Source organism: Excalfactoria chinensis, chromosome 1 (assembly GCF_039878825.1).
Source record: "Excalfactoria chinensis isolate bCotChi1 chromosome 1, bCotChi1.hap2, whole genome shotgun sequence".
Classification (NCBI taxonomy): Eukaryota; Metazoa; Chordata; class Aves; order Galliformes; family Phasianidae; genus Excalfactoria; species Excalfactoria chinensis.
Window position 1 is genome coordinate 85,248,450 of NC_092825.1, and position 14,060 is coordinate 85,262,509.

At 41.4% G+C, this 14,060-nt stretch overlaps 2 protein-coding genes across 4 annotated transcripts in view; one reads left to right on the forward strand and one right to left on the reverse strand.

Moving 5' to 3' along the window:
- Positions 1-2,281, reverse strand: part of PROS1 (protein S) — a 33,908-nt gene extending 31,627 nt beyond the window's left edge. Inside the window, exon 1 of the mRNA XM_072357958.1 lies at positions 1,809-2,281. Within this exon, the coding sequence (XP_072214059.1) occupies positions 1,809-1,887 (79 nt within the window). The 5' untranslated portion in view covers positions 1,888-2,281. The remainder of the gene's footprint in view (positions 1-1,808) is intronic.
- A 186-nt stretch (positions 2,282-2,467) lies between these two features.
- ARL13B (ARF like GTPase 13B) overlaps positions 2,468-14,060 on the forward strand; it is a 39,442-nt gene continuing 27,849 nt past the window's right edge. For 2 of the 3 annotated variants that reach the window (XM_072339194.1, XM_072339200.1), the window contains exons 1-4: positions 2,468-2,606; positions 6,969-7,141; positions 8,550-8,620; positions 11,267-11,516. In XM_072339194.1, the coding sequence (XP_072195295.1) occupies positions 7,083-7,141; positions 8,550-8,620; positions 11,267-11,516 (380 nt within the window). In that variant the 5' untranslated portion in view covers positions 2,468-2,606; positions 6,969-7,082. The remainder of the gene's footprint in view (positions 2,607-6,968; positions 7,142-8,549; positions 8,621-11,266; positions 11,517-14,060) is intronic. The other variant, XM_072339208.1, reaches the window with a different exon arrangement.

Consider the following 14,060-nt stretch of genomic DNA (forward strand, 5'->3'; position numbering starts at 1 on the left):
CAGCAATACTTTTGATAAAGAAGAAAAAAAAAAGAAGCACACGAGAATAAGACTGAGTGGTTCCTTAAAGCTAATTTGTAGTGTGCAGTTAGCCACAAACCTGCCTTAAGTGGGCTAGTTAAGCACAGCTTAGAGCTGCTTATCAAATACACTGCTTGTGGAAAGCCAATGTAGTCTCATACTGCTGTCACAGGAACTTCACATACCCAAAACGATGAATAAAAACTAAAACTGATGACACTCGAGATAGTGGAATTTGCCTTATTTGTACAGCTGTTGTATTGCAGTCAACTCCATAATTCCTAGAGTCTTTAGAAATGCATATCAGTGACATAAGCTTTACGCAACCAACAAATTAAAGCCAACAAACTGCTAACGTTTGTCTGTTTTGTCTTGCCCAAAACTTAAACACGCTTATGTTGCACAACATTCATAAAGCTTGCAATTAGTCCAGCACTGCTTGCTGCTGCATGTTATTACAGATGAACATCTGTATGAAAAAGCACAGTGTACATATGAAGCCTGCTCCAGAAGTAATGCTCCTATTTTATTATGTAGGTCCATGATGTCGGAGACAGATGTTGGTGCTATGGCAGTAGAGGCTGAAGCTTCTCATCAGTGTTCCATCACATGTTGTTGCTGTGCAACAGATGGCAACAGATGGGCAGTCTGACAGAATGACATCTGACACGGATGTATGAAACGAAAGTGTGTCAAGGAATTCCTCCCTGTGGGAAAAATGGCACCCAGTAGCATTCATCAGCACTCGCTGAATATTTAGGGAAACTAAACAGTGGATGTCAGGTAGTAGGTGGTGCACTTCAGCAGTGGGCAAAGAGACAGTGGGTCACCTTCACTGGTGTGGATGTTTAAAAGTAGAGCATGCAGGCCCTTGTTCATCACTGGTGACAATGCAAAGCTAATGGTGGTGCCTGTGTTGAAAAAAGAGTGTTTTGTAGCTGAGAATTTGTTCTCTCAAATAGCATTACTGCGCTCTTTGTATCTGTTGTCATTTTCACATAAATAAGTAGGAATATTTGGAATAATACTTTGAAATAAAATATATAACTTCAGTATCTGAAGGGGTCTGTGAGAAACAAGAGAACAGACCTTTAGGGTCTGATGTGACGGGACAAGGGTAAATGGTTTCAAACTAAGAAGAGAGATTTAGATTGGATATAAGGATGTTTTACTATAAGTATGATGAGGCACTGTAATAGGTTGCCCAGAGAGGTGGTGGATGCCCCATCCCTGGAGACACTCAAGGTGAGGCTGAGTGGGGCTCCGAGCACCCTGATCTAGATGTAGGTGTCCCTGTTCATTGCAGGCTAGATGGCCTTTAAGGGTCCCTTTCAACTCAAACGATTCTATGAAAGTGTTAGAAAAGCAGGAGAAAGGGACGTGTCAAAAATAGCCTATTTTTAGGGCCAGTTCAAACCTAATTTCTAAAATGAACTTTCATCCTTCCATACTGTTCTTCTCCTAGCCTGAATCCCGGCCATTCAAACAGAGGTCTGATTAGTAAACATTAGTTTTGTCTTCTGTCCGTTTAATCATTAGTAAGACACGTCAGAAGCAGGCTTGCTTTGAGCCCTAATTCTGATTGCCCCAGATACACAACTGTATCTAAGAGGTCCAAGCGTTAGGTGAGAGGCTCTCCCTGAGCCCCAGCGCCGGGCTCCAGAGCGGCCCTACAGCCCCAGCCGTAACCGCGGACCGCGACACCGAACGCGCAGCCCCCAGCCGGGGGGGAGCTCCGTCTCTCGGGGCAGACCTCCCCCGCCGCCCGCGTCCCCCGCCCCACTCACAGGTCGCGGCCTCCGCCAGGGCGACGGCCACCGCCAGGCCGGCGAGCAGCGGCACGCACCGCCCGCCCCGCGGCCTCATGGCTGCCGGCGGGCGGCGGGGAGCGGGCACGGCGTCGGGACTGCGCGACGGCTCCTCTGCGGGGTGGCGGGGCCGGGCGAGCCTCTGGGGGCGGGAGGGAGGGGCAGCGGGGCGGGGGGGGGAGGCTGGGCCGAGGCCGACGGCCGTGCCCGGCCCGAGCGTCAGCAGGGCGCCGGGGGGCAGCGCCGCGGCGACGATCGCTGGCTGCGCCCGGCTTGGGGAGCGCGGCGGGCGAGCTCCGCGGGACGCATCGCCGGGAGCTGCCGGGCGGCGGGGCTTCTTCCAAATGGGAGCGGGCCGAGAGTCGCCCGCGGCGTAGGGCACATCGCCACCCGACCTCCCGCACGGAGGACGAGGCACAGACAGCTGGCGGCGCCTCTTCGCCCCTGATGGGCCGGCCCGCCGCAGGCGGTGTGGAGCGTCGCGCTCCTATTGGCCGACCGCCGGCCTGCCTCTCCTTCCCGGCGCGGCTGTGCCTTCCTCCGCGCTTCTCCGTCTCCGTGAATTTTGTCCATTTTCCCGGCCCGTTGGCGGTAACCAAGGGTTACCGGCCTGGTTACGCGTCCCTACCGATGGGGACTTCCGCCAATGGGCGGCCTGGCGTTAGCGGGCCGCGGGGCACGTGACCCCGGCGCGGCGGGTCGGACTGCAGCCGCCCCCGCAGGAGCGTACCGTCCCGCCCGGCCCTCCTAGGCCGCACCGCCGCGCTTCGGTCTCTGGTAAGTGTGGGGCCCGGCTGGGACCTGTATCGGCCGCTGTGTGTCCGTAGCGGCAGCTTGGGCGTGAATTAGGCTTGTAGTTGTGGGGAATGAGCTTCCTCTAATGGGTCGTTTTAAAAACAAGTGTGCTCCCGCAGCAGAGGAGACGGGCGGAGGGATCCACCCAATTGGATGCATTTGGTGATTTGAGTGTGTCTTAGGGCAGCCTGCTCCTTGAGAAGAAACGAGATAGGACTCGGACTGCTCGTTCTGTAGTGGTTCTTTATGTGGTGATTCGAGCTGTCTACTTTCACAAGTACTTATGTGCTTCAGTCTTGGAGAAACAAAATAGATTACTGCATTAACTCTTGTCACTCTAGATTAAGATCAAGAGCTACTGAGCAAGGCAGGTGCGATGTGACCCAAAGTCATGTTATGTGACCCGAAGGTATGAGTAAGCCCAACAGTGTTCCTGCTTGTGCTTCGTGTGCCTATTGACTACGCTGAAGTTTTGGCTGACATAATGGTATTCAGACTTGGGTGAAGTGTGCCTCCATCACTGCTCAGTTGCTTGGCTGGCTGTTCAAAACATAATGCAACTCAACTAGAGCTCTTTGTTTTTATTGATAAATTTCAAACAAGTCAGACAAGGAGACCTGACAGCAGTCTTTCAGTATTCAGAGGGGGATTATGAGAAAGGAGATAGCGAACTTTAGCAGGGTCTGCTGTGATAGGACAAGTGGGAGTGGTTTCAGCATGAAAAAAGAGAAATTTAGATTGGATTTAAGAAAGAAGTTTGTTTTTTTTTTATGGTAAGGGTGGTAGATGCAGGTGGTAGAGCAGGTTACTCAGAGAGGTGGTGGATGCCCCATCCTTGGAGACATTCAGGGGAGGCTGGCCTGGGCTCTCAGCAACCTGATGGAGCTGTAGGTGTCCCTGTTCATTGCAGCAGAGTTGGACTAGATGGCCTTTTAGGGTCCCTTCCAACTCAAATGATTCTAAGGAGCAGCGTAGCAGGAAATAGTTAAACTTTCTGAGAAGAGTAAGCTTAAAATGCTGTGCTTAGTTATTCTTTAAGGAAGATGAAGGATTGATATTGCAATGGAAAATTCTCTATCAAGGGCAGAATGCTTCATGGAAACTCTTGACAGTGAATAATCTAAAAGATACTTTGATGTGGAAATAGAGGAATCTGTTAATCAGATGATTCTGAGTTTTGTACTTGCTGGTACTTGGTACTTTGGATCACATTACGTATGGGCTGCTAAGTAGCACTTGATCTTAATCTAAAACTACAAGGGTCAATGCAGTTATTTATTATCGTTTTCTTAGTTTTGGTGGTAACTTTTTTATGTTCTCCTTCCTAAAAGTTGAATCTTTCACAGCTTTTGTCCCAGATGCTTATGCTGAGTTGCTACCTAAGTGTTCTTGTATCTTAACTATACAGTTTTATCAATTTCTGAGCTTGCGGGCTTGTTGGTTTTGCTTGGTCTCAAAGAATTCAAACTAACAGATGTTATAGCTGGTGCAACACGTGTGCTGTTAATGAGCTGTACTTATCTGCAGAATAGCACAATGTTAGTTGAATATTACAGGCAACGTCTTTACTGCAATTTTGTTAGAATTTGTAAAGCTGGACAGCATGTATAACGTGGGAAGGGATTTGTTCAAGTGGTGACACTCGTGTCCTGAAAATGAATTTGTGTAGTCATGTTCTCAAGATTAACTTTGTTGGTACTTGCTTGTTGGTTTAGGCACTGTATTCCGTGGCGTGAGTTTTCTTGGAGGTCTTTATAGTTGTTCAGAGCTTGGTATTTATATTTGGAGTACTTCTAATCATCTTGTTCTCTCAAGGAGCTTCTCCGTTCCTCACACACTAGTCTTGTGGAGAAGCTATTCTCAGGTGCGATGTAAATATTTAAAGAATATCTGTTGTCTGCTCTGGAAGAAATCTGATCAGTTTGTGATATTAAGTGATATCAGACTAATACAAAGGCATCTTTGAATGTATCAGCTTTGTAAGGTCTAGAGTCTTCAATTACTACCTGCATAAATTATGTAAACTATCATTCTGTGTTAGAGATAATGTGTGTTAGGGATTGCTTCTCAATTTTTCCCCACTTTGATTACTTTAAATTAGGAAGAAGTTTAGAAAGTTAAACTTACTTACTCAGTTTTCGACTTCCATTGAATGTAGCCTAGTTTGAGCTTAGTTATCATTTAAAATAATAAGAGAATTATTTTGGTTAAAAAGGGAACTTTGAGAAAAGAGCTTCGGGAGATTTGCTGTGGCAATTCAAAGTGTTACTGCTTTCAGATGACATCAAGTTACCAGTAGAGAGTAACTATCTATGGGACAGCCTCTAGAGGAGAGATTGGCATGTTACTGACCACCATCCTCTGCCCTTTGAGGTAGCAAGATATTAGTTCTCTATTCAGTATGTATCCCTCCCTACCCCTTGGCAAATGTCTGCGAGAAGAGTTGGTGAGTTGGGCCCTATCTGTGGAGGTTGCTGTCCAGTACAGGACAAGTGGCATGTTGGATTGTGGGATGCCAAGATGGGCTTGGAGTGAGTTACTGCTGTACAGTCCTGGTTCCCCTGCAAAAGGCTCATCCTGCCTTGGTTTAAATAGTTCTTGTAATACACATCTGGAATACTTTGTTATTTTCCTCCAGGTTTATATCTCCTTGAGGGAATTTTCCTGTCATTCTGTATAACCAATCAAGGACACCTGGGTACTTGTGCTAATCCCACAAACAGACTTGCCTTTTCCTAAGGGAGAAGCAACCCCCATGCTGTCTTTTCCAGACACTAGCAATCTCTGGACTCCGATCTACAGTAAAGTATGCAAGCTCTGTGACCAGCACAAGAGCCTGCCAACAGCAGTCATGATGACTGCTCTGAAAATAGTGCCTTCTATTTATTTATTTTTTTTATATTGGCCCTTGACACCAGGGGTGGATGTTGGTGGAATGGCAGTTGAGGTTGAACCTTCCCACCAACATTCTGTTACGTGTTGTTGCTGTGTGACAGGCAGCAGCAGAGGGATGGTCTGATAACATGGCACCATACATGGACGTGCACGTGAAGCAAAGGTGTGCCAGTGAATTCCTCCACACAGAGAGCACTGCACCCATTGTTGTTCATTGGTGCTTGCTGGAAGTTTAAATGCCTGACCAGTGGATGCCAGCACAGTAAGGCATAGCTAATGATGGTTACTATATTGAAAAGGAGTGTTTTGTACATGACATTTAGCTCCTCCAAATAGTGTTAAAGTGCACTTTGTTGTAATTTCCATGCAACTAAGTAGGAGGCATTACTTTTGGAGTGACCTGCGTATAATATGTTGAGCTTAAAACTATCGTTCCTCTGATGGCAAGGCAGAGTGGGAAAGAGAAAAACCTTGATGCTATGTGAGCACTGTTCAGCAGCTGTGGTATTGGCAGCATTTTAGCAAAAAATCTGAAGCTCAGCACTGTGCTATGAACAAAATACACATCATCACAGCCAGAGCCAGTATAGCACACTAGGAGGAGCATAGTGACTTCAGAGCTGTGCGCTAACATTCATCCAGGCTTGCCCATGAAGGACTTTCCATGAATGTTTTTATGCTGCTATTTTTCATAGTAGTACTGTTGTAGCTGAAGTGTCTGAGGGTCTTCAGTAGCTTTTGCGTCTTCGGGTGCTTGACTCCAAGATTTGTGTAAGCTGTACTGTTTTGTAGTTATTAGACATGTATGCAACCAGGCAGCCATTCCCCATATTTTATTTCACAGAACAGCATCAGAAAACAATGTTCTGTTTCTTTTTCTCACACTTGGAGGGTAGAAAATGGAATTGTAAAATGACAGATATTTGATTCTACTCTTTAATTTAGTGAAAAGTAGTATACTGAGTTACCTATCCTCAAAGTACCCTCTAGAGAACCCAGTTTCCTTGATGCATAAAAGAAACTGATGGTAAATGAATATATGTAGCAGATATGACATTTTGTTTGCATTTAATGTCCTCTCGTTTTATGTTCTTAGGCCTTACCTGTGCTTGAATTTGGGTGTTATTGCATAGCCAGGAGCACTGTGCAATGCAATTGCTAAACAGGCACTGAGATTTCATAGCTTGATGTGTTGTGCTGCTCTAACTTGCTGTTTTCCTGATGTGCACAGATCTTGCATTATTATTTTGTGTAAGAGCTGTGGTATTGCTACCCAGATGCCCCAAACAGGGGCAATCAGAGTGCAAAAGGGTGAAGGATGCAGTGGGGTTTTGTTGGGGTTTAGTATATAGATACTGAATAAACAAGTTGCTGCTGCTGTGTGCTGTGTGTATGGATGGTTTGTCTTGGTTACACGTTGGGACTAACTGCATTTGTTTTTGTTGTTAGGGGTGACAGGTCAAAATACCTGGGCTTCTGCAGTCTCCCGTTCTTCCTGCATTGGTCTGACCTGTCTACACTGTTTCTGTAGCTTTCAAGGCTCTGGATGGCTAGGGAAGAGAGATGTTCAACCTAATGGCCAATTGTTGCACCTGGTTAAAACGGTGGCAGGAGCCAGTCAGGTAAATATGTGAAAGTATTTATTTACACTTCTGTGCTGGACTTCTTCCCAAACTTTATCTCACGTAATCTTGCCAGTGTTTTACTTTCACTCCTAGTATTTATATATATATATATATTTTCATTTTGTGATCAACGTGGTGATCTATTTCTGCTTCTAGAATATAACCATTATTCTATTTTTCTTCTTTAATGTTAGTTTTATTTTGACATGCTGCATCCTTTTCCCTCCAGTCAGCAATGATGCACAGACTTTATTTCAAACTGCTTACAAACTAGGAAGAAGGGAAATAAGGGGTACAGCGTTATTTTTTTCTTTTTCCTTTTTCAAAACTTCACTCATATGGAGGATTCACTCTAGTATTCTGGGAAAGTGGAGATTTTGCTGACCATGTTGCTGCTTATATTGAACTAAACAGCTTTTTGGTAGAAGCTTTTTGTTGTAGACAGTTGTAAGTTTATAAGTGTTTGTGGCTGTTTCAGTTACAGCTTATGTTTGAAGTATGATTTAATTTGATTCTGTTGTTTATTTTTAAGGTTTTTCAGAGCTTTTTGCCTCTTCTGAAAGAATGCAGATGAATTATACTTCATGTATGATGTTATTATAGTTTCAAGACTGGAAATAGTGATGCATTTAGTGTTATTTCACTTAGGAGCATAAAGTTTAGCAAATTTCTTTTACTTGTTTGAGTATTCGTGAATTGGAGGAACAATCAAGGTTTATACATAAGTGTATTTTTCCTATGGCTTTACTTAAAGTCTTGTCATAGTACAAATTCTAGTCTGTGCACTAATTTGAGTATACAGAGTGTATTAGTAACACAGCTGATTTGCACATATACAACTTCAATTGTTCCTGCTTGGGAAAAAAAAAGATATGATGAATACCAGAGCCACATAGCTTATAGTTTCCTATGTTGTCAACCCACTTGTTTTAAGTTCTTTTATGGTGTTGTTCAGCTTCACTGGCTGATACCGAAATTGCTGCTATAAACAAGTTTTGTCTGAGACAGAAGTGATAAAAAATCAAGAATGTAGAAACTAACTGAAAGAAATTACTATAGAGATAAACACTATGAAAGAAAAAAATAAATACAGTACCCTGAAATTAAAATTTAGTGGGCAAATATCACTTGTCTCATGTAACTTTAAGTGCAATATTGGACTTCCCATTTTGTACTAGTTTGACTTATCCAGTGGCAGATGCACAAATGTAACAATGTCTACAAATTAGATGTTCTGAGATTTATTCTTTCTACTACTTTGTGGGAAAATTTATATGAATGTATCTTTAAAAAGAAACAAACAAACAAACAAACAAAAAAACAAAACCCTCAATAAAAAAGGTGATATCTGGCAAGAAAGAAAAGGACTTGAAATATCTTTCTCTTTTTCTCATTCTTTTTGGAGGAAGGTGACATTAATAATGGTGGGTCTTGATAATGCTGGCAAAACTGCTACAGTCCGAGGAATTCAAGGAGGTAAGCAACTAATTTATCATCTAACTGTAGTGTTGAAATAGTATAATTACTTGCTTTGCATCATTTTCATCTAATGTGTTTCTCCATCTCTTGATTTATCTCTTCCTCTCATTGTATGTTGCTGAAATTAAAGTTTTGGTGATTGTGCTCTTCTCTGAGTCTGGTAGTAAACATAAACAAGTTGCAGGTTCCATTATGTGCAGAGCTTTAGGTAAGGGAAAAATTAAATGGTCTTGTATGGAAACATAAAGATCCTGATTTTTGAAATCTGGCACGTCATGCTAGGGTGACATTAAAAAAGTAGGTGCTTCTAGTCATGTACATTATGCTCTGGGGAAGTAGTAGAGCAAGCTCTACTTTTTAACCACTATAGTTAAGATAATGTTGAGTGAGTGTAGTGTAGTTTAACACACTAACAGCGGCTGACAAGCAGCGTTGCTACTGCTCCAGAGTAATAGTATATTATAGAGGTGAGGTGAATATAATGGAGAGAGCTGCCCCGTAAGACATTGACCCATGCAGCCTTTGTTCCATTCACAGAGAAAGTTAATTCTTAGGAACATTTTTAATTATTTTGGAAATCTCAAGTCAGGGTTCAGAGTACCTCAGTACTTATGTGCCATGAGTACACCCCTGTATCGTTATTTTGCAGATGCAAATTTGCAGCAGAATCTTTTCCGGGTAAGGGTTCTTGTTTTGAGTTTATGAGCATCATAGCATGTTCTTGAATGGGAAGATTTTTTCTTGGGTATTTCAACAAATAGCTGAAAGAAAGTTGTTGTGTGATTTAAATAAAAGAAATTATAGGAAAGATACTCAAGTCTGTAGGTAATGTTCTCATTCACAGTTAGTTTGAATTAAAATTAAGAAGGAGCATATTAAGTTTGATCAAACAGAACCTGCCTTTCATGAACCCACGCTGGCTGGGCCTGATCCCTTGGTTGTCCTGCACATGCTGTGTGATTTCTGATCACACAGAAAAGAAAATAGGAAGAGGTTAAACAAATGAAATTGCATGTGTATGTGTATAACATAAGCAATAGTTTTAGTGATATATATTTTATATCATTTCCTTTTTGTCTCCAGAAAAGCAGTAGCAGTTTTGTAGGCAGTTTCTTCTGTAAGAGACCACTTGATTTTGGAGGGTACTTTGCATTGCCCAATATCACTTTCAAGCAGGATATGATTTGAGATAAAGCTTGTGCTTATGAAAACAATAATTCTTTAAGGTGTTCTTTTACTCACGAGATTGAGATTTTTTTAGTAACTTCCATCTTTTTTACACGAGAGACTTCTGAATATTGTTTTGACAGACTTTGTGTCGACTTTCTGTTTATGTGTGTTATGCATGTTCAATGACTTGCTCAGTTAGGATTAAAGCTAGGAAAGAGCTCACATTTGTGTTGCAAAATATTTACTGTGAAAATGTGAGTACATTATTTAGCCCTCTGTTCTGTTTCAAGATCAACTTTAATGCCTTTATCAGCTAAAAATTACTGTTGTTTCTGAAAGTTCTTTTTTTTGGGAGGGAGGAAAAGTGAAGGTATGAATCTTCCTAAAGAGAAGCTCCATAAAACGTGGTTCTGACTTCTGTGGCTATTTCCCAGGGCTTGAATAGTGTTTGCCTTAAGGAAAAGAATAAAATTGTTCTCTGACAGAACTTGCAGAGCTTAGAACCTTCAAGTGCTTTTGTTTGTTTGTTTGTTTTTCCAAGCTTGGAAAAAATGGTATCATAACCAACAGTTACGGTTGGTGGGTTTTAGCTGAAACCATCTCCGAATGCATTTTGGTTCTTAAATGTGGGCAAATCAACTAGTCAGCAGTTATATTTGCCGAAATGGATTTGCAGCTTATACAGCAGATGCTGATTTTTCACAGACTGTTTATTGTTGAACCCTGCAGTATAACAGGAATGAATGTTTCAACAGTATCACCTTAAATTCTGCATCATTAGTAACTTTTACCCTTAGCAAGCTTTCTTGCTCTCATTGTTCTCTTGTATAGGCAAGTACAGTAAGTACAGTTCACAATGCAAAATATTCCTCAAAACAAAGACTGAATTTTGAAGTTGGAATCTTACACAAGCAGGTGTTCCATTCTCTTGCTGGAGTGTTGGCCTAAGCTGCTCTGTGGAGGGGTCTATTCTGAATCCTTATGTGCAGTGTAATGAACACATTCTCACTTGGAAGGCTTTCTGGGTCATAATACATTGACTGTTTTGTTTTGCATCTCAGACTTGGCTTAATACCATACAATTGCTGTATACTGTTCTGTACTGTTTGGATGGGAGCACCTGGAATGGAATGCATCTGTTATTAAAACTAAAAAAATACAGTAACCTTCAACAGCGGTGTTAAATATTAAGGAATGCCTATTTTCCTTTTTGTTTTTTTCTTCCCTGGTGCTTCTATCTCAATTGATGTAAAATAATTGAGAGTAGTGTGTTAATATAAAATTTCCTGAGGAGAAGTAAAATATTAATGTAAAGTATGTGGTTAGCAACATGCTGTCAAGTAACATTGAAAGCTTGCTCTGTGTGTTTAAAACATACAGTGTTTTTTTCTGCAGAAATTACAATGTAAAATCCTCTTTAAACGACTAAGGAAACTTCAGTAAGAGGTTCTTCTTCTGTGATCTCTCTGGCAGAGTCTCCTGAAGATGTAGCTCCAACGGTTGGGTTTTCCAAGATTGACCTTAAACAGGGACGCTTTGAAGTCACCATCTTTGATTTAGGAGGTGGAAAACGAATTCGGAACATATGGAGAAATTACTACGCTGAATCATATGGTGTAATATTTGTTGTGGATTCTAGTGACATTGAAAGAATGGAAGAAACAAAGGAAGCGATGACTGAAGTCTTAAACAGCCCTAAGATAGCAGGGAAGCCCGTGTTAGTGTAAGTAATGTTTGTATATGTTTTCTTAATAATCTGAAATGTTGTAGGTTATGACCTCTAGTATACTTTCTGATGAAGTATGTGTGTATAGTATGTATATAATGTTCACTAACAGTATATTTTAGCACTAAACAATACTGCAATTAGTTGTATGGTTTTTATGAAGTATTTGCTTCTAATAGTTAACAGGACCTTTTCTTTCTCACTTCATGCTTTCCCTATTGTGGTGTATGTGGTGATATATTACTAAAAGCATTCACTGCATCTGATGTTATACCTTTCTAGTTTTTTTCAGGGATATTTATTTCTCTTCTCTTTCAACATTCACAAAAATACATTGAATTTTTTCTTTCTTAGCTCTTAAAGATTTAAGTAATACTTGAAGTGATATGGTAGGTTAAAGGCAGTACAAATCTGAAATGACAACTCCATGTAAAAAAGTTGTTACTAAAGGCTGCAGGGAGACCTTGCTGCAGCTTTTCCAGTATGTGAAGGGAGTTTACAAACATGAGGGAAATGAACTTTTTGCATGGGTAGATAATGATAGGACATGGGGAGATGGTTTTAAACTAAAGGAAGGGACATTTAGATGAGATGGCAGAGGGAAGTTTTTTACTGAGAGTGTTGAGGTTCCAGAACAGACTGCCCAGAGAGACTGTGAATGCCCCATCCCGGGAGGTGTTTAAAGCCAGATTCGATGGGGCCCTGGGCAGTCAGATATAGTACTTGATCTAGTGGCTGGCAACCTTGCCTGTGGACAGAGTCCGTTAATGGAGTCTAATTGTGACTAAACCAAGTTTATTGACATTATTTCCTTCTTATTGACCCTCTCCAGTCTTTGAGCAGAACTTGCTTTTTCAGTATCTTAGTTTTGTGAAGGGATCCAGTTGTTCTTCAACTACTTCTTCAGCTTTAACTGTGAGAAGTTAGTGCTTAAGTGGTTAATCAGTCTTCAGTGTATATGGAAATCTGGCAGATAAGTTTTTAGGCATGTCTACTGAAGATTACATTCAGCAAAGGTAGAGGAAAAACTGCTTGCTTATTTTCATGAAGTTATGGGAGTTTACCATCTTAGTTATCCAAATCCCATTGCAAAGTATAGTTGTAAATTGATATAAATATCTATAGATTTACATAATATTTGATGCATGGTGTCATGGTTTTGTAATTTTTGCTACTGGTATTCTACATCATAACATCATGTGGAGCACAGAGAAGAAGTACTACACGTCCCTGAGGACCTCACAGTCAGAGAAGGGAATATGTCACAGAAGTGACGCTGGCTCTCTCTCACTGCCTGGCAGTGGGTGTGGGTGTGCTTCCAAGCTGTGCATCTTCAATTTCAAAGTAGGCTACTAGGTCTTCTTAAAACTCTCTCTCTCTTATTTTACTTGATTTATTAGCCTCAGTTTCAATTAGATTGTATTATATTGTGTTATCTTGCATTTCGATATCATGGTTAGTAAAAGAAGTTTTCCTTCTTAGATCATTGCCACTGCTCTGTTTGTTTCCTTGAGCCCAGCTCCCAACTCCCTGCCCCTTCCCCTTTTCCCTTCCTATTTTTGGGGTTGGGGCCCACAGACCTACTGCCTCCCTGTCGTGGACATAGATCGATTTAGATAACTCCGTGACACATGGTCACTACGTTCACACATGGAAATATACTTACTTGTGCATAGAAATATATGCAACTACTGGGTATGCATAAGTACCTGCATTTGTACATGGAAATGGCACTGTGGGGAGTGGAAAGCTGAGAAACTAAAGAGAAAAGAAGCATACAAGGAAAATAAAAAGTAAGTAGACATGAAGTGATGAAACAGAGAAGTGTTGTTGATACCCTGGTGCAATTAAAATCTGGAGGGTGTGGAGCCATTAATCTGACTCAAAAAAGCTGATACAAAAAGTAATGAGAGTTTGATTCTTATATATTACTTGCTAGCATTTTCTGTCTGGATTTCATTTCAAGTCTTCCAGGCCAGAAGTGGTAGCACCTGAAACACTCAGGTTAGCTATCAGTAAGTGTAGAGTATCTGGCATATGTAATCTGTAATGATTAAACTAGGCTGCAGTTTAATTCATCATGGGAAACTAAAATGGTGATTGATCTAAATTTTTCAAGGACAGTTAACTCTACACACCATATTGTCCTCTTCTATGTATTCCATATTCATTTAGGTACTAAGGGTATTAATTTTTATTATTTCAGACACCTGTCAAACATTCTTAAGTTAGGATCCTAGGTTTATACAAAATAACAGAACTTCATAGGACCATTTAGTATTCTGGAGACCCTCAACTAATTTTTCTAGCTGTTCCTTTAGCAGTACAAATAAATGTCTTGCCTCACTTGATTATTCTGCAGTGAATCTGAGCTGTTGCTGGAGTGTGTGATATGAGGAGAGGCAAGAGATCTGCATTGGCTCAGAAACAGGAAGAAATCAAGGTGGGAAATCCTACCACTACATAATAGGGAGGTGCAGAGAAAGTGGAGCACAGATCTTCTCAGGCAGGCAGTGATATGTTGAGAAGTGATAGGCAGGA